General features: G+C 42.1%; 1 protein-coding gene across 1 annotated transcript in view; it reads right to left on the bottom strand.

Annotated features, from left to right (window-relative positions):
* Nucleotides 1–229: 229 nt before the first annotated feature.
* Nucleotides 230–20,602, bottom strand: part of POP1 (POP1 homolog, ribonuclease P/MRP subunit) — a 33,064-nt gene continuing 12,691 nt past the window's right edge. Inside the window, exons 9-15 of the mRNA XM_065895462.1 lie at nucleotides 20,238–20,349; nucleotides 19,592–19,711; nucleotides 12,059–12,174; nucleotides 9,828–10,019; nucleotides 8,570–8,724; nucleotides 1,970–2,311; nucleotides 230–1,027 (exon numbers count right to left, since the gene is read on the bottom strand). Of these exons, the coding sequence (XP_065751534.1) occupies nucleotides 373–1,027; nucleotides 1,970–2,311; nucleotides 8,570–8,724; nucleotides 9,828–10,019; nucleotides 12,059–12,174; nucleotides 19,592–19,711; nucleotides 20,238–20,349 (1,692 nt within the window). The 3' untranslated portion in view covers nucleotides 230–372. The remainder of the gene's footprint in view (nucleotides 1,028–1,969; nucleotides 2,312–8,569; nucleotides 8,725–9,827; nucleotides 10,020–12,058; nucleotides 12,175–19,591; nucleotides 19,712–20,237; nucleotides 20,350–20,602) is intronic.

The following is a 20,602-nucleotide window of genomic DNA, read 5'->3' as shown; positions in this document are numbered from 1 at the left end:
TATCACATGACTACAAGATTTTTCAAATAGACTTGACAGCCCTTTGTTCTTGATAGGACACAAAAAAACAATAGGGCTTCTAATTATTTTCAGCAAGAATTACACAGACCAAGAAATCAAAATACAAAAGCTTTTGGCTATATATGCCAACAAATTTTAAAGTATTACAGCAAGGACAGGGAAAGATGGAAATCAAGGACATTACTGGAATGAGGTAAACATTTCATCCATTTGCATAAATACATAGTTTTTTAAATTCTTGTTTCCAAGGAATTTAACATGATATATTGAAACGGAAGACAGCAAAAACAACTCTCCAGTTGTGGGACTTGGCAAACACAGTTATTATCTGTGCCAGGATGTAAACCGACCTCACACCTCAATAACGATTCTCGCAAATCGATACTGCAGAGAGGCAGGCGGCCTCAGCAACACGAGACCCCTCTCCACTCCTGGCTGGCTGGACAGCGTATCCAGCAAGCCCGTCAAACTAACAAACCCCAGGGCTTCCCCACAGCCGACAGCCATGGAAAAATCTCCCTGTGTGACAAAGCCAAGGAGAACTCTGGAGCAGTGAGAAGTCACAACCGGGAGAGGGCCTGACCACAAGCCCAGGGTCGGAGGCTGCTGTCCAGCTGCAGGGTCCCCCTCTGCCAGGCCCTCAGATGCAGCACAGCCTCGCTTCTGCCTCTTCTCTAGTTTCTTCTTCTCCTTCTGTTTCCGGATCTGGCTCTTGAATGGGTCACTATGCTTGGGCTCCTGGGGCCCACGGTACAGCCGATCCTGGCTGAGCTGGAGGAGGTCCTCCTCAGCTGGAACACAGATCATGGTGTGCGGCTCGGGGCTGCCCTTCCTGAGCAGGGACAGCCTGACCCACACCAGGGCCTTGGGGAAGCGGTCCAGGATGGACAGGCAGGCCTCTCTGCTCAATTCTTGGTGCCCTGTGCCAGGAGCTCGTGGGGCTGCCCGACTGTTCCCAGAACTGGGTCCACACCAGGCTGACAGCTGCCTCAGTAATTTTCTACTCCTGCATGAAGTGGGAGACACACGTTTTGAGGATATTTTGTTCAAGGGGAAAATATGCAGTTACAAGACTGGACATTGCTGGAGTTCATTTGATTTTTTGATACTCTATGGGGGGAACGGATCAAAACTTCGATTTTTTAAAAATCAAAAATACACATTTGTGTAATGACACTTTTCTTTTTATGTGTCTACTACTCTGAGACTCAAGGATTAGATGTTTCAAGTTGAAGGCAGAGAAAAATAAGACAGTGGAGTAGAATCTATGGCTATAGATTCCAGTGAGAGGATTCGAGTAAAAAGGAACTGATGTTTTGATGAAAAAAGAACCTCTAAGGGACACTTATCTGAAAAGTAAGAAGGAAGGATATGAAATTACTGTACAGAAGAATAACTATAAAGCAAAGGGGTGGCACTCTTTTAAAATCAGAGCACAGAATAAAGGGCTAATGATAAGCAGAATCGGATAGCCTGCAGCAGCACTGAGAGAAGAACACATTTTACACAGTAACCTCTGTGATATGCCAATATCACAATGAATGGGGATCTAGTCGGCCACAAATGCAGGTCATTCAAAAGCAATGGGAAGAAATCTAATTCAACGATTTAAAGAACGCTTGCAGGGGTTCTTCATTACTTAAGATCACAATCGTGAGGGAACTGCTTTGTGAGCAAAGACTAAATAAAATAGGTCATAAACCGCCCTGGTTTAGGTCTATTGACGCGATATTTTAAATCATTTCGTCAGTTAGCATCATGCCCCAAAGCAAATGTATGTGATTTAGCCTTTTCCCTGGGCCCTCTAGGATTCACTGGCTTTCCCTTCCAGAAGGTCCATAAATTCACTTGGGCTTTGTGTAAAGGAGCAATGATAACTTTTACTTCCTGGTCAGTATCAAAAAAAACAGACAATCCAAAAACGTACCCGAAAGTCGTGTGCACTTACCTCAGAACACAGAGGAGACTGCCGGTGGCACCCTGGCCCACTACCCCCTCAGTCCCCGCCCGGGCTGGACCATCTGTGTCCATCACTCCCTTGGGCTCGCTGGAGTCATTTAGGGGTGTGCCCTCGTCATCAGACAGCTGACGAGTCCTTCCAGGCATGGGAGCACAAGGCACCACATCTCTCCTCAGGCTACTCTCCTCACCACCTGGAGACGAAGCTGCAGACGATTCGTCTTGGGCCTGGACTCTTGATTCCCAGTCTCGAGTTAACTGCTCCCAGGGACAGCAGAAAGGTGCCAGGGTGCCAAGCTTAACGTAGTTGGGCCGTTTTGCCGGAGGGCGTCTAATGGAAATCAAAGAGGAGAACCAATTTTGAACAATTTAGGATGGACAATCAAAATAACCATGGCCACCGTACTCCATCTCTATTTTAAAAACAAATGGACAGGGCTTGCCTGGTGGCGCAGTGGTTGAGAGTCCGCCTGCCGCTGCAGGGGACATGGGTTTGTGCTCTGGTCAGGGAGGATCCCGCATGCCGCGGAGTGGCTGGGCCCATGAGCCATGGCCGCTGAGCCTGCGCGTCCGGAGCCTGTGCTCCGCGACGGGAGAGGCCACAGCAGTGAGAGCCCGCGTCCCGCAAAAAAAAAAACAGAAGAAAACAAATGGACGATCAAAATAACCATGGCCACCGTACTCCATCTCTATTTTAAAAACAAACATACAAAAAAGTTTTCTAAGAAATACGATTTTAAAAAATAATAATAACCAACTCTAGTGGCTGAGCGTTTCTGTTTTCTTCGGTTTCTACTGTAATAGATAACGCACCCACAAAGTCACCCTACGTACATCACTCCGGGGAGTGCCACTCCTGAAGAACTGCAGGTAAAGGGTGCTCCTGGAGCTGTGCAGTGATGCCCCTGAAGCTGTGCAGTGATGCCCCTGAATACTCACAGGGGTTGAAGTTCAAAACGTGCAGAAGGGGGACTTCCCTGGTGGTCCAGTGGTTAAGAATCTGCCTTCCAATGCAGGGGACGCAGGTTCGATCCCTGGTCAGGAAACTAAGATCCCACATGCCATGGAGCAACTAAGCAACTCTGAGCCCACGCACTCCGGAGCCCTCGTGCCCCAACTAGAAAGCCTACACACCGCAACTAGAGAGCCTGCATGCCACAACTACTCAGCCTGTGCACCAAAACTAGAGAGAAGCCCACGCACTGCAACACAAGATCCCACGTGCTGCAACTAAGACCCGATGCAGCCAAAAATAAAAAAAAATTTTTTAAAACAAGGTACAAAAGGGGTGATGGTGAAGTTTCTCTCTCACCCTTGACTTCTAGTGACCCAGCTGTCCTCCACAGAGACAATATCATCATCTGTTTCTTATATATCCTTCTAGAGACATTTTATAAACTTACAAGCAGATATATACATATTTCTTTTTTTACCCATTTTACACAAATGGTGGCAAACCGACCCTGTACTCTTTTGCTTAACTTTATTCATTTAACAAAATATCTTGGAGGTCATTTTATATTAGCACATCAAGACATTCCTCACTCTTTAGCACAAGTCTTATCCCATTGGATGGTTTATACCTTAAGTTATTTAGACAGTCCTCTCCTCAAGGACATTTTGGTTATTTTCAAGCTTTTGCTTCTACAAACGATGCTGCCATGAATGACCTTGAACATGTTGTACAAGTACAAGTATATCCACAGGATAAAGTCCTGGGAGTGGAAGTGCTAAGGCAACGAGTATTATTAGCACTTGCAATTCTGACAGATATTTCCAAACTGCCCTTCACATGGGTGATACCAAATGACTTTTCAGCAACATGTGAGGGAGAACCTTCAAAACACCACTAACTAGTGGGAACCAGGGCCTGCTCTGGTATGTAATGACCCCAAGAGGTAAGGAGCAGCCTGGCCATGGGCGCTTCCGGGCTGGGGTACTCTGTGGGAGTCCCAGCCTGCACCCTCAGGCTGATGGTCTCCTCGGGGACAGGCCCAGACATTCCTTCCCCCCTCTGTTTCTTACTGTGTGCTATGCCCTAGGACCTCAAATGGAAATGAACCTATACGCTTAATCAGAGGTTCAGTTTGAGCCTATATTCTGGAGACTGAACCAAATGTGTTCTGGCCTCCTGAGAGGGACAGCCGGTGAAAAACCCTCTCAGGGTACTTGTCTCACCCAGAAACTTTTAAAAAGAGAGACGGGCAGTTTATAAAAAGAGAGACCAAAAATGGTGAAAACACTTAAGAGTACCCAACCTCACTTGTAAGCAAACAAACAAAAAATGAGAATGGTAAGATGCCATTTTTTCATCTATGTTTTGTCAGTATTAAGATTGGTAAGGACTTCCCCAGTGGCGCAGTGGTTAAGAATCCGCCTGCCAATGCAGGGGACACGGGTTTGAGCCCTGGTCCGGGAGGATCCCACATGCTGCGGAGCAACTAAGCCCGTGTGCCACAGCTACTGAGCCTGTGCGCCACAACTACTAAAGCCCGTGCGCCTAGAGCCTGTGCTCCACAACAAAGAGAAGCCACCACAACTAGAGAAAGCCCGCATGCAGCAACAAAGACCCATCGCAGCCAAAAATAAATAAATAAATAATTTTTTTAAATTAATTGAAAAAATAAAATAAAAGATTGGTAATAGCCCATGTTATCGAGACGTGAGGGAAAACAGGCACCCTCGGAACTAGAGGTAAAATTCTACACTAATACAAATAGCAATTTGCCAATGGTACGTCAAATCCTCAAAGCATGCAGCTTTTTTTTCTTTTTAACCAGAAATCTTATTTATGAGATTGAGCCTAAGGTCCTTCTTTGCCTTCTTTCCGCTACAGCTCCTCTCAAGTGATAGCTCTTTCTTTTTCACACCCCACAGGCCTAGGGGTGGCCACATTCCTCCTGATGCCCCCAGACCTCTTTTCTTCTCCTTCCCGCTCTCCTGAAGCACAAGCCATCAGATAAACCACTGGCTCTCCCTGCTCAGCCAGGGCCTCGGTCAACTCCCCAGGCACCCCATTCCCCGCCACTCTGCCTTCCCCTCCATCCCGACCCATTCTCAATGGCTTCAGCAGCTACATATATCATCCTTCTAGTACCCTGGCCCACCAGAAACTTCTCACACCTTTTACTTCCCCCCATCTCAACCACCCACTCTCCTGGTCACATCTTACCTTTTGGTCACTGCCAACACTTGCTCCACCTTAAAATCTCAATTTCAAGTATCCTTCACTCAGAATGACGCCTCCTATTTTGCCTGCCCATTTACCTCTCCACGGCAACAATTCCTCAACCACTGGAACTTACTACTGTAAGTCCCCTACGTACGAATGAGTACGAATTCCAAGAGCGAATTCATAAGTCCAATTTGTTCGTAAGTCCAACAAAGTTAGCCTAGGTACCCAACTAACACAATCGGCTATATAGTGCTATAATAGGTTTATAATATCAATACTTTTCACACAAATAATATATAGAAAACAAACACAAAAAATAAAGAGAACATTTTTAATCTTATAGTACAGTACCTTAAAAAGTCCAGTACAACAGCTGGCCTACGGGGCTGGCATCGAGTGAACAGGCAAGAAGAGTTACTGACTGGAGGAGGGAGAGGAGGTGGGAGATGGTAGAGCTGAAGGATCCTCAGCAATAGGACTCACGCCTGACGCTGATGGGACGCACGTTCACATCGTTGAAAGTTCGCAACTTGAAGGTTCGTATGTAGGAGACTTACTGTATTTGTTTACCACTTCATCACTGCTCACTACCGTCCTCACATCTCTCTCCTTGGAAGCCTAGATGCCACAGTTCCTAAGAGAGTCACTCCCTTTACACATACCCCCAAGTCCCTCCTCCGGCAAAGCCCCTGCTGGTTACGTTCAACCCTCCACTACCCCACGCCAGCACCTGATTGGCAGAACATGGCTGGGGAAGAACATGCAGTAGTCCCGAAGGGTCTCATTATCAACACAACTTAAGTGGACTCCTACATTTCTTACAAATCTGATACGTTTCTCCAGTCGATTCTATCTTCCACTCTCCCAGAACACTGTTTCTATCAATTCCTCTCTCCTCAAATCTCCAACAGCCTCTCTCCCCCTTATTCCTAGATGATAACCTTGCCTATTTTTCAGAGAAGACGGTCACAGACTACTACTACCCAACCTCTGCGCAGAGTCTAGCCTACCTAAATCTGTATTCACATTTTCAGAGTCAGCCTTCCAGCCTACTAAAAATAAGACAGCTAAGCCTGATCCTAAGGAATGCCACTCCTCCCCTTATGCCCTGGATGCTACCCCGTCTTCCTCACTCAAGGGCTTTGCTCTGGCCATTTTAGCCTCCCTCCCCTTGCCTGGATCCCTCCCACTAGTGTAGAAACACGTACTTCCATCAAGAATAAGCTCCACAAGGGCAGAGCAGACTTTGCCCGTCCTGTCCCCTGCTGCAGCCTCAGTGCCTAGAAAGGTTTTTGACACATGGCAAGTTCTAAGTAAACACGTGCTAAATGAATAGATCAGATACGTAGAGATACAAATGGAAAGCTGTTCACAGAAGCACTGAGCAAAAATTCAGACAGAACCTAAAGGGCCACTGATAAATCACAGAACAGCCATACTGCATTGGCAAACTACAACTCACTGGGCAAACCTGGCCCACTGCCTGTTTTTGTAGGACCCGCGAGCTAAGAATGGTTTTTACATTTTTCAATGGTTGAAAAAAACACAAGAGGGAATTCCCTGAAGGTCCAGTGGTTAGGACTCCGCGCTTCCACTGCAGGGGGCCCGGGTTTCATTCCTGGTTGGGGAACTAAGATCCCACAAGCCGCGTGGTACAGCCAAAAAAAAGAAAAAAGGAAAGAAAAAAACACAAGAGAATGATATCGTGTGGCACATGAAAACGCTATGAAATTCAAATAGGATTGTCCATAGCGTGAGCCTGGAACACAGCCGTGCTCACTCATTTATGCATCCTCTGAGGCTGCTTTCGTGCCACATGGCAGAGTTGAGCAGCTGCCATGGAGACCAAAGGGCCCACAAAGCCAGAAATAGTTATCATCTGGCCCTTGACAGAAAAAGTTTGCCAACTCTTGGTTTAGAGTCATATTTATTGATATGGGAAAACTTTCCATAATACACAGCTAAATGAAAAAAGCAGGTTTCAAAACAGTATATGGAATACAATGCCTTAAAAAAAATTTGTGTCTATGAAAAATTTACATACATAAAAAAATCGAAAGGGTGAGAAATAAGTATTACTGTCAATTATTATTTAACAAGCATGGAGAAGCCCCTGCACACTATGGGAGGCGTAGGATGTACAACACACAATGGCTGCCCTCAAAGGGCTTGTAAACCAGCAATCCAGGAACGTATCCCCGTTCACTCACTCACTCATTCATCCATCATTCAAACAATAGCTGGAAAGCCAAGCCAACTGTGGCCAAGCCTGTCTCTAGAGTTGCAGCAGTGCACAGGAGAGCACAACTGCGGAGCTCACAGTCAAGGAAATACAACATTCAATTAGTCACCCATTCATCAGTCAACAAAGAAACAGGTATTAAGGCCCACTGTGCACTAGGCACCGGCTAGATACTGCAGATGCCACAACAAACAAGAGAGTTTTTGTGCTTCCCGAAGTCTACAGTTCAGTAGGAAATACAGGTGCCCTATGTTTCCTTTCTAGAGTATAAAGGAAATAAAGCCCCTCACTGGCCACTCCTCCAATGGAAAAGAAAAAAGTCTAGATGGATAGATACCAAAATGTCAAAACAGTGCTATCTCTCTGGATAAAAGGAATACACCAGTTTATAAAGTATTTTTGTATGTTTCCATACTTTCATTAAAATTCATAAGTATGTACTCCATCTATAACCATTACGAAAGACACAATTTCCATTTTGAGGAGGCAGGGCTCAGTAGCGGGAATCAATTAACAAGCGCCCGGAACTCAGGTCCACAGCTTAGGTGTACACCATCATCAGTGAAGCAAATAACCAAGAGAAAGGTTTGTAACCTGCATGGGCTATAAAATCTAGATATAGGGCAATCTCCTGACCTAAGCAGCATCTTCTGAATTATGTCTTGGGAATGTTGACAAGTCTAAGAACTCCACATTATATAGTAAGAGTCCCTGAAGCCAGGACAAACATGATTGTTCAATGTGTCTTCCCCTTAAGACATCAAACTAGGGACTTCCCTGGTGATGCAGTGGTTAAGAACCCGCCTGCCGGGCTTCCCTGGTGGCACAGTGGTTAAGAATCTGCCTGCCAATGCAGGGGACACGGGTTCGAGCCGTGGTCCAGGAAGATCCCACATGCTGCGGAGCAACTAAGCCCGTGCGCCACAACTACTGAGCCTGCTCTCTAGAGCCCGTGAGCCACAACTACTGAAGCCTGCGTGCCTAGAGCCCACGCTCTGCAACAAGAGAAGCCACCACGATAAGAAGACCGCACACCTCAACGAAGAGTAGCCCCCGCTCGCCGCAACTAGACAAAGCCCACACTCAGCAATGAAGACCCTACGCAGCAAAAAATAAATAAATTTATTTTAAAAAAAAAAAAAGACATCAAACTAGAGAATCCAGCTTCTTACCTTTTGTACTTTTCAAGAAGATTCTTAGCTTGCTCTTCAGCAAAGAGAATCCCAGCAGGGCAGTCTGGGAAATCACCTGGGACATTAGGTGACCTTTTATACTGAGAATGCACTACAGTCTCTTTTAATCCTCCAACTCTTGCACCTCGATAGATCTAAAAGAAATGCCAGAAAGGTCCTGTCACTATATACCAACTTAAAGTGAAACTGCTAAATTCTTTGTATGGAGAAAAATGGGAAACCTAAATACCCATCAAAAATAGAATGGATAAATACACTGGGGAACTACCCCATGATGGGTTACCATACAATAGTAAAAATGAATGAAATAAAGCTTCACCAATCAACATGGAAAAATCTCAATGTTGAGTGAATATTCCAAGTTGCAAAAGCATTTATACAAGGAATAAAGTTTAAAAACATGTCAAATAGAGCTATTTTATTTTAGGATATACACACACACTTAATAAAGCTATAAAAACATGCATGATAGTGACAAACACCAAAAATAGGACTAGTGATTCCTTTAGAAGGAGAGAGGGAAATGGGATTGGAGAGGGATACACAGAGCGCTTCCAATGAACCTATAATGTCTTATTTCTTAAGCTGGATGGCGGGTGAAAGGTACACAGGTATACCTTCTGTATGCTTAAAACAGTTCATAATTTTAAAGTTAGATTTTAAAATATTCCCACTCCTAAATGATTAACTGAATGTCCTTTGCACTATGCATATTCACTAAAATTAATTATCTGCCTGAATCTAACGGTCTTACATGTCATGTCCTTTATGCTTTCTAGCTCAAAGTAATTATTTAACCAGGAAAAAAAAACACACACATTAGATTTTTAATAAAATTTTTAGCTGCAGTTAATAAAAGAGGAATAAATGGAACAGCACGTAAAAAAAAAAAAAACTGTATTCTATACATCTATAAAAACGAAGTCTTTTGGCTTTTAAACTGTAACAAATTTCAAGTAAAGAAACCTCAACATTTTGTTGCCACTATTATTCAAAAATCAGGCCACTTTTAAAACCTCAAAAATTCAAAAAATGTCAGCACAACTCTTAGTAATGAAAACCGGGCTCCAGGGACTCTATGAAGTATCTTATATCCAGGATTATAGCTCAAAGGGCAGAAAACTAGCACTCAATTTCTAGGTCGTGCGTAAAGTCAGGAACATTTTCAGTGCTTGGCATTCACTAGGAATGTATTTTAAATGTTGTAACTGTTGGTCAGAATCGAAGAGTAACTTACAAATGGAATCCAGAAAGCCATGCCCCAGCCCTTTGGAAGGAGGACATCCCAGCCACTTCCCCAGCCTCGCTGGTCATCACCAGTCACTTTTCCTGGCTGTTGAATCAAAAGTATAGGAACCTTGGATTCATGGGGACCTAAAAAAAGCTGTGACCCGGGCACCAGCAATTCACTCCTCTTCCGGTTTAAATCCTGAAGTGGAAGAAAATAATTCAAGACAAACAACCCTAGTCTTCCGGGAGATCCTACTGGGTCTCCCTATAAGCAGCTTTAGAAAGTTCAATGCTCTTTTAAAAAGCAAGAAAAAGGTGTTCTCAATAAATAAATGTGAGCCATTTTAAGTACAAGGTATTTCTCCCAGGATGATTTTCCTCTATACAAGTGCTTTGGTAGAAAATGCCAAATTGTCTTAAATTAGAATATACTAAGTGATTCAAAGTAATAAAATAATATACATTCATTCTGCTAATTCCTTATCTATCAGGATTAATCTTACATTGTGATACTCTGTCCCTACATTTATTTTGGTTAAGATTGGTGGTCATGAAGTAAAAGGGCTATAAACAAGAACTTCTCAAGGAGGGGCACGTGGGAAAATACTCCAGCTTTTAAGAAAATTTCTCAGCAGGTCTTAAAAGAGAAGATGCTATAAATGATCTATTAAGTGGACTGCAGGGAGTGGATAACATCCTTGCAGTCTTGCCAGGTGGAGACAGGCCTGACGCTCAATTGAGAAGACTACACAGGAGACTACCTCCATGCTACAAAGTCTAACTCATGAATGCCCTTCATGCATGACCAAGTCCCGAGTCTCCTTTTTTTACCTTTGGTCAAGTTTCCACTACCTTCTACATATTGGTAATTCCAAAATATCTATCTCTTTAGTCCCAACTTTTCCTCCTAGGATAGAAACCTGTCTCCTGGACATCTGCTCCTGGGACGTCCTGAGGCCCCTCAGTTTATCTGAGACTAAACTCATCTTCCCCGCTGCGTCACTCTCTTCCTGTGTGCCCCGGCTGGCTGGATGACATACAATTCTCACAGTTCATTAGCTCATTCATACATCCTTTCAAATGTTTAGTCTTCATTCATTTACTTGTTCATTCAAATATTTCCTAAGCACCTGTTATATGCCAGGTACTTAGCTAGAACTTGGGAAGACAGCAGTGACAAGTCAGACCTGGCTCTGCCTCTCTTTTAGCTGAGCTCCTAAAACCAAGCTAGACCATTAGGACCTAAACCACAGGCCTCCTCCTTTCTCACTTCCCATCTTCCAATCAACCACTGAGTCTAGGCAGTTTTACCTTCCAGGTATATGTATTAAACCCTAGCCCCTCCACTCCAGCCATACTGCCACACTTCAGGCCCCCATCATGCCATCTGGACTACTTCAAGGGTCTCTTCTAAGCCATCCAACCACAAGCCCTCTCTCCAGCTCTTCCGCCCCCTTATCCCCGTCCCTAGTCTCCATAGCACTGCCAGACTGAAATCTGATCATGTCACGGCCCAACTTAAAATCTTCAATGGCCCCTGCATCTTCAGTCCAAATCCAAAAATGCCTCAAGGTCTTTTATGCTATAGCCCCTTTTTATCTCTTCAGTTCCATCTCCTACCCTACCCTTAACTCCAAGATACTGATCTGCTTGGAGATTCCTGAACATGCCATCCTGTTTTTGGCCTGGGCCCTTGCCCTCGTTCTCAACTCCAACAATCCTTTCTCCACTGTAGCCTTGGCTCCTGGCCCCTGGCCACCAAGAAGCCTGGTTAATTCTCACCACACACCTAAGAGTTAGCTCAAATACCAGCTCCTCCACCCAGGAAGCTTTCCCCAGTTTCCCTAGTCCGGGCTCAGTACCCCTTCTTCGGGCTTCCTTTGTACTCTGTCCTTCTTCAACCTAATCCTAGTCATCTACCCCATTATCTAATACAATACCTGGTGTTGACAGGAGCTCAATCATTGTGAAATTAATGACAGAGAACATTTAAGGGGAAAAATAATATAAGAAAAAAAATTAAACCATAAGATTATCATTTCAAGAAAAAGTCTTTGTATTAACCTTTTCTAGAGGTTATTCTTCTCTGAGAATGGAAAATAGCATTGTATATATCATAAGGGATCCAAAAATTGAAAATAAAAGGAAGTCTATGGGATTCTATAAAATATGAAATAACGTTCATGGTCTCTAGAGTGATGTATTTCAGCCTGTTTTCACAACTTTACCATTAGTTACCTGATCCGAGATTTTATTCTCTGTGACACTCTTACAGATATCTTGGTTCCAAAGAAAGCTATGCGAACACTCCACAGGCACACCCTCCAGAAGCAGCTGTCTAACTTTCTCATTATCTAAGAGGGAAAAGAAATAGCCTTAAACCACATTCCTTAGATCAGTGAGGTCAAATTCTAAACAAAGCCAGGTGACCTTTTCTTACAAGAAACTATCCTATAGGCTCCTCTAGCAGCCTAACTTCTCTAGAGGAATTTATTTACTTGAGTAGAAACTGTTATTCTTACAGTTGGTTTCATAATCTGTGAAACAGCAAAGGCTCCTAAATTTATTTCTTTGACATTTATTTTTAGTCTGTAAGATGCAAACATTACATTAAATTGCCTCTAAATATCTGCCTGATTCCACATTTAAGATAATCACGTTTAGGCATCACTGCAGAGGCGAACCATTTCTTGCTCTTGACGGCACAAATCATGTTTTAACTATTGGCTTCAGCGCTCTTTATGTCATCCCTGACCCAATGGTCTTGAGCCAACAGATACCATCCTTTTCTTCTGTCCTATTACTTCAAGTCTCTGATAACCCTTTTTTATTGAATTGAATGTATTCCTTTCTGTAAAACGTATTTTTCTCAGTCCTTTAAAACGAATATATTTGTTGTGAAATATGTTGTTTCATCCCTTTAAACGAGCTACACCATGCCAAAAAGTACTCTAGTGGGAAAGGAGGAGGAATTTTTTCAGTTATAAACATATATATTGATAGAAGAGACTTCCTACATGCAATTTACTTAAACACTAGGGGAAAAAAAATCTTTCAAATCTTACTTTGTTGGACTGAAGAATTAAAAGTAAAAAGTCACACAATTCATGAGTTTCGGCTAAGGTCCTAAAATGCCAACATAGAAAGGTCACTCAACCTGCATGGGTCTGATGGCTGAAAAAAGTAAGCTGGAAGTGACTTGGCCATAATGTGACAGATATCAGGGATAAACAAGTTAGAAAAAACTAAACTGGTGAAAAGATCTGAGATGAAAGCAGCAACTGCTTCTAGTGCAGCTGGAGAGAATAACCAGCAGCATCTCAAGGGACAAGGTGTGTGCTGTAAAAATTCACACGGCCTGTCTAGGAGCAAAAAAGCCCCATCAAACAGCTGTCTGCCGAGAAGGCTTTCCTGTGGAGTGCTGCCATAGATCTGAGTGACAGAGCTGGGATTTTATTCAGATTTGGCTGCAGACAAAAGAGATGGCTAATACTTAGGGTGTAAAGGCATAGGAAAGCACAATTTCATCTTCAAATATTCTAAAAAATAATAAGTAAAAAGATGAAACAAAGTAGATGGTACATCCAGACAATGGAATATTATTCAGCACTAAAAAGAAATGAGCTATCAAACAACCTAATCCAAAAATGGGCAGAAGACCTAAACAGACATTTCTCCAAAGAAGATATACAGATTGCCAACAAACACATGAAAGAATGCTCAACATCATTAATCATTAGAGAAATACAAGTCAAAACTACAATGAGATATCATCTCACACCAGTCAGAATGGCCATCATCAAAAAATCGAGAAACAATAAATGCTGGAGAGGGTGTGGAGAAAACAGAACCTTCTTGCACTGTTGGTGGGAATGTGAATTGGTACAGCCACTATGGAGAACAGTATGGAGGTTCCTTAAAAAACTACAAATAGAACTAACATATGACCCAGCAATCCCACTACTGGGCATATACCCTGAGAAAACCATAATTCAAAAAGGGTCATGTACCAAAATGTTCATTGCAGCTCTATTTACAATAGCCAGGACATGGAAGCAACCTAAGTGTCCATCATCGGATGAATGGATAAAGAAGATGTGGCACATATATACAATGGAATATTACTCAGCCATAAAAAGAAACGAAATTGAGTTATTTGTAGTGAGGTGGATGGACCTAGAGTCTGTCATACAGAGTGAAGTAAGTCAGAAAGAGAAAGACAAATACCGTATACTAACACATATATAAGGAATCTAAGAAAAAAAAAAGTGTCATGAAGAACCTAGGGGTAAGACGGGAATAAAGACACAGACCTACTAGAGAATGGACTTGAGGATATGGGGAGGGGGAAGGGTAAGCTGGGACAAAGTGATAGAGTGGCATGGACATATATACACTACCAAACGCAAAATAGATAGCTAGTGGGAAGCAGCCGCATAGCACAGGAAGATCAGCTCGGTGCTTTGTGACCACCTAGAGGGGTGGGATAGGGAGGGTGGGAGGGAGACGCAAGAGGGAAGAGATATGGGAACATATGTATATGTATAACTGAGTCACTGTTATAAAGCAGAAACTAACACACCATTGTAAAGCAATTATACTCCAATAAAGATGTAAAAAAATAAATAAATAAAATGAGCTATCAAGCCATGAAAAGACAAGAAAGAACCTTAAAAGCATATTACTATGTGAAAGAAACCAATCTGAAAAGGCTACATACTGTATGATTCCAACTATGTGACATTCTGGAAAAGGCAAAACCAGAGAGACTGTTGAAGGATCAGGGGTTGGAAGCAGTGAGAAAGGGATGAAAAGAGAGAGCACAGCTGACTTAGGATAGTGAAACTATTATGTGTGATACTATAATGACAAAGCAGAGTATGTCTGAAGGCAAAGGAGGCCTTTTAAGTCAACAGTCTTCACTACTGAGAAAAAAATATTATCAGCTGAGTCAGCACGCCCCTCAGTGTGCCCAGAATGACTGTCAATTCCGTGCGTAATTCTAAGTCCTTCCCCCAAGACTCACATAAAGCACATTCTCTTTCATCTCAGACCAAAGCTAATTGACTACATAACTCCAGAATTGTGACTTAAAGGTTGAATAGCTTATCTTCTCCTTTCTTAAATGTATTTGAAGATTACCAGATTTTAAAATTTTCTTAAGTGTTTCTTAGAGAAGCAAGGGAAATGAATAAAAGGTTTAATCATTTGGGATTCAAATGAACCAAAGTTACAGCATTCAAATTCACTCTATTTTAAATTAAATTTGCAGAACAGTTAAAAAGGCCCAGCTTAAGCTATCAGATATTTTTTCTCCCAAGAGCAGAAACTGAGAAGTCATGGCAATAATGACCAATAACTGGGAACTTGAGAAAGTCAACTGTTTGGGGTACACGGTAATAGAGAGGGTATAAAGAGAAAGACTAAAAGGAGCCTATGAGCACAATGTAAGGTCAGTATTTTCTAAAGCAAATTCATCTCTGGAAGACAAAGACTAGTTAAAATAATCTAACAAAGCAAACCAGATGTTAAGGAGAGCAAATACTAAAAGTACAGATAGTAGAACAGAACTTGTATTTTTAAATTTCACCCAGAAAGCCAGTTCTTTACACAGTGAAATGCTGTGTTAATGAAGTTGAAAAGATTCGCAAAAACATATTGTTAATATTTATCAAACTCAAGAAATGAATGATAGGACTTCCCTGGTGGCGCAGTGGTTAAGAATCCACCTGCCAATGCAGGGGCCACGGGTTTGATACCTGGTCCAGAAGATCCCACATGCCGCGGAGCAACTAAGCCTGTGCGCCACAACTACAGAGCCTGTGCTCTAGAGCCCACGAGCCACAACTACTGAGCCCACATGCCACAACTACTGAAGCCCAGGCACCTAGAGCCCGTACTCGAGAAGCCACTGCAATGAGAAGCCCGTACACCGCAACAAAGAGTAGCCCCCCGCTCACCACAACTAGAGAAAGCCCGCGTGTAGCAACAAAGACCCAACGCAGCCATAAATAAATAAATAAATAAATGAAAATAAATTTATTTAAAAAAGAAAAAGAAAGAAATGATCAGGTAAACTTTTTCAAAGCACCTGAGGATACGCATCATCACCTCAGGGTCTTCACTGAAAGAGAAAACCATTTCCATCTCTGTACTCTATTCTACTCTCAATATTTCTGATGCTCAAGTGTGTGGGTGTTTTTCCCACAGCAAACAATTCTCTGACACCAGCTGAGTGTCCTACAATTTAACTCAATCCTGACGCTACCTACCTAGAGATAGCATCAGATCCCACAGGTTAAGGGCTCAGTCCCACAGACGGCTCCCACTTCAGACGCCAATTTTAAGTCCTGACCAACTGGCTATAAATTGGCCAAGTCCAATAGTTTGCTAGAATGGCTCCCAGAACTCAGGAAAACAGTTTACTTAATACATTACTGGGTGATTTTTTTAATAAAAGGATACAGCTCTGAAACAGCCAGACGTAAGAGATGCACAGGGCAAGGTAAAGGGGAAGGGGTGTGGAGCTTCCATGCCCTCTCTGGGTACCCCACCACCCAGCACCTCCAAGGGTTCAGCAAACAGGGAGCTCTCCAAACTCCACTCTAGGATTTTTATGGAGGTTTCATCAGGTAGGTATGATTGATTGGCCATTAGCAATTAAGCTTAATCTCCAGCCCCTCTCCCTTCTCAGGGAGAGAAGGAGTGGCGCCTGAAAGTTCCAACATTTTGGTTGGTTCCCCTGGCAGCCAGCCCCCAACCTTAGGGGCTTTACCAAAAGACACCTCATTAACATAAACTCAGGTGTGGTTGAAAGGGGCTTGTTAGGAATAAGAAAAGGCTCTCCTTTTAGCCGTTAAGGCTCTTGTCACTCAGGAAATTACAAGAGTTTTAGAAGCAAGGGGCCAGGAACCATGGACAAACACCAAAACATGTATTTCTTATTACTTCACAGTATCACATTGCTGTATCTCCTCTTTTCCAAGCCCTCTATAATTCCCAGCACACATAAGAAGATAAATTGTTTATGTTATGCAAGTCAGGCAAACCCTTCCTATGGTTTAAGTAGCACCAGAATTGATCTGTTTTGTCCAAGTCAAAACAAAGAATGACTTCAGATATGGAAAGACAGACTGGAAGTTATGTCAGAGAATTAAGACCATCGTGACCTTAAGATTCTTCTAAGGATTCACCTTTTATTAATTGATCCAGCTCATCAAGGTATATTTCTAAAATTAGTTTTGAATTGTCATCCCAGAGGTATGTTACATTTGTTAATAGTATTTGTGTAATACTAACTCCTTAAAAAGTTTACTTTTTTATATAGCTCACATGCCGATACTTCTTCAAAGAAATTACTTAAAATAGGTTTTAAAAAAATACAACAATAAGATTGGTGGCCACGGTGGTGAAGTAAGACCCTGAACACACCTCCTCACGTGGGCACACCAAAATTACAACTGTTTACAGAGCAACTATCTATGAGAACGTCTTGAAGACTAGCAGAACAGGCTCTCCACGACTAAAGATAATAAAGAAGGAACCAGATAGGAGAGGTGGAGACATGGTAGAGTCAAGATACACACCCCTGGGTAGGCGACCCACAAACAGGAGGAGAATCATAATTGCAGAGTCTCCCCGAGGGAGCAGGGGGACCAAGCTCCTCATCAGGTACCCCAGCCTGGGGGTGCTGCATAGAGAGGATGAGCCTGTAGAACGTCTGGCTTTGAAGGCCAGCTGGGCTTGAGAACAGGAGAGCTGGAGGGCTACAGGAAACACAGACTCCACTCTTAAAGGGTACACGTAAAATCTACATGTTCCAAGTCCCAGCACAGAGGCAGTAATTTGAAAAAAGCCACTTGCTGGTCTTCGAGAGTTTCCCAGAGAGGCAGAAGGCAATTGGGAGTCCTCCTGGGGACATAGATCTGGCGACGATGTGGAGAAAAAGGAACCCTCACACACTGCTGGTGGGAATGTAAATTGGTACAGCCACTATGGAAAACAGAATAGAGGTTCCTCAAAAAACTAAAAATAGAACTACCATACAATCCAGCAATTCCATTTCTGGGTATATTTCCAAAGAAAATGAAAACACTAATTCGAAAAGATACATGCACCCCTATGTTCACTGCAACATTATTTATAACAGCCGAGGTATGAAAGTGTCCATCAACAGATGAATGGATAAAGAATATGTGGTATATATACAATGGAATACTACATTAAAAGAATGACACTTTGTCATTTCCAACAACATGGATGGATTTGGAGGATATTACACTAAGTGAAATAACTCAGAGAAAGACAAATAGCACATGATATCACTAATATGAGGAATCTAATGAACAAACATAACAAAACAGAAACTGAGTCCTAGATACAGAGAACAAACTGGAGGTTGTAAGAGGGGAGACGTGTGCGGGGGGATGGGTGAAATAGATGAGGGAGATTAAGAGATACAAACTTCCAGTTATAAAATAAGTAAGTCATGGGGATGTAATATACAGCATGGGGAATATGGTCAGTGATATTGAAATAACTTTGTATGATGACAGATGGTAGCTAGACTTATCTTGGTGATCATTTGGTAATGTATAAAAATATTGAACCACTATGTTATACACTTGAAACTAATGCAATATTGTAAATCAATTATACTTTGATTATTAAAAAACACAATGGCATAAGATGGTAAGCTTTAATAGTAGAAATTAAATCATGTTTTTCAAGATAGACTTTAATTTTCCTTGAACTGATTTATATTAAGACAAAAGCCTTAGGAAGAATTTAATACTGCCTTATTCCAGAAAAGCGTTTGAGGCAGCAAGAGAAACTAAGTAGAGTTTAACTACAGTTTTGAGATGATTACAACAGTAAACATTTATTGGTGTAGTGGACGCTGTTAACTTTTATGGTTGTTCCAGACCATATTGCTATTAAAAAAGAAAGAGGCAACAATGAATTGATTAAAGTGTTAGGCTCCGTAATTCACTAACTTACCTATATATCTTAAACTCCTCCCTCATCCAATCCACCTTTCATGTAAAGTTCTGGCAGAGTACTTTATTGCCCCCTTAATAAGCTATCTAACTACATGTGAAGGTAAAAAAAAAAAATTCTGAAGTTGTTTCTACACACACCTGTATCCTTTCTCCAAAAATTCATAAGCTGATTTTAATTATTCTTCCAATTAACCGTGTTTAAATGACAGTAAATACGAGACATGATCACAATTGCTGCAAATCGCAATTTTAGACTAAAATTTTAGCCAGCCCCTACCCATCCCCCACCGTGTCACCCCAAAGAACTCCTGCAGGCCACTCTACTGAGTCTAAACCAAGACATCTTACCCTTCAGCACCTGGGATGGCCTTGCCAGGATTCGAACCTGGATCATCTGTATGGTCAGACAGAGGCTTCCAAAGAGCACAAGACCAGCTGCCGGTGCAGATCCCTTCCTCACAATTAAAATTCTGAAAAGCCAGGCATTTTCAGAGAACCAAGTTTGCAGAGACAGGTTTTACTTAGATACTAAAAATAGAGAACTCAGGGGAAAAAATGAACATAATGATCAGGCTACATGTTTACAGCTAAAAGATACTTCCTCATACACATCTCCTTTGATCATAATCACCTTGAAAGGTAGGCAGGTAAAGACTGCCCTAATTCTTCTACAGATAAAGTTACTGCAGAAGTGTCACAGACAGAACTCTTCTAATGGGACTGACTGCTCTAAATAGTAAGGAAAACCAGGTTGTCTCAAGAACTTTACCTTGGCATTTTTCTGGATTGGGCAAAACTTTGGACCTCTTTTGAGGCAAATTTATTCGTGGATCACCAACTGTCAGTCCCAGAATAGTACCTGCTGGAATTTCTGCTGGTGACGTTATTCCTTTAGCAAAAAACAAAACAAAACCAAAAGCAAACAGAAAGTTATTCACAAATACATATATATTTGCTTTTATTTTCAAATTTTTCTAATGAAACTTTCACCTTGGGCTAATTACATAAAGACACGTATTCCCCTTTTTTCCCCCAAAGATACTTTCAGAGAATAAATTAACGTTCATAACGAGTGAAGTTTCTTACAAAAAGCATTAAATTAACATAACAGGTTATTGTACGACATGAGCATGTATGTTCCTATCAATAACTACAGGAGCTTCACACACAAATGCAATCATGCGAAGGTAAGTAAGATTTTAGTTTAGTAGCTGGCACACGCATTTATCTATAGCAATGGAATGCCAATTATTTAGGATACTAACACCTCATTTGTGCTTTCTTGCTGTATTTTAACAAACAGTTACAAGTTAAAAAGCACACTACATTTAGGTAGCTCAACTGCAAGATGCTCTTTTAACCCATTTCCCACTCTTCCCTTCTTCCCCAGTACAACCCAGTATCCCCCGTTATACCTCCCAACAATTCAAAGATGGTTTCCTGTCTGTGATGAAGGGAAACGCTATCAGGATTCCTGCAGGCTTCAATCCACCAACAGTGAGGTGTCTTCTCTGTGTCCTCTCCCTCCTGGAAAACAACAACTCCTGTTCACCAGACAAATAATGGATCAGACTTAATAATTTTGGTTAAAATCATTGTGCTATTGGCCCCATCCTTTTTTCCCTGTTTGTGGGAATGAATCTTTTGTGAGGGGAACCAGGGAAACTGTCACATCAGACTAACGATTCTTCTAATTACAGACAAGGACACAGGACTATACTTCTCTCAAGATTTCACAAACTAAGAAAAACATTCCTGGTTTTCTGAGAGACTACCTACC

Source organism: Phocoena phocoena, chromosome 17, assembly GCF_963924675.1.
Source record: "Phocoena phocoena chromosome 17, mPhoPho1.1, whole genome shotgun sequence".
NCBI classification, from domain to species: domain Eukaryota; kingdom Metazoa; phylum Chordata; class Mammalia; order Artiodactyla; family Phocoenidae; genus Phocoena; species Phocoena phocoena.
The sequence above is the reverse complement of the archived record's forward strand: the minus strand, read 5'-3'. Positions and strand labels throughout refer to the sequence as shown.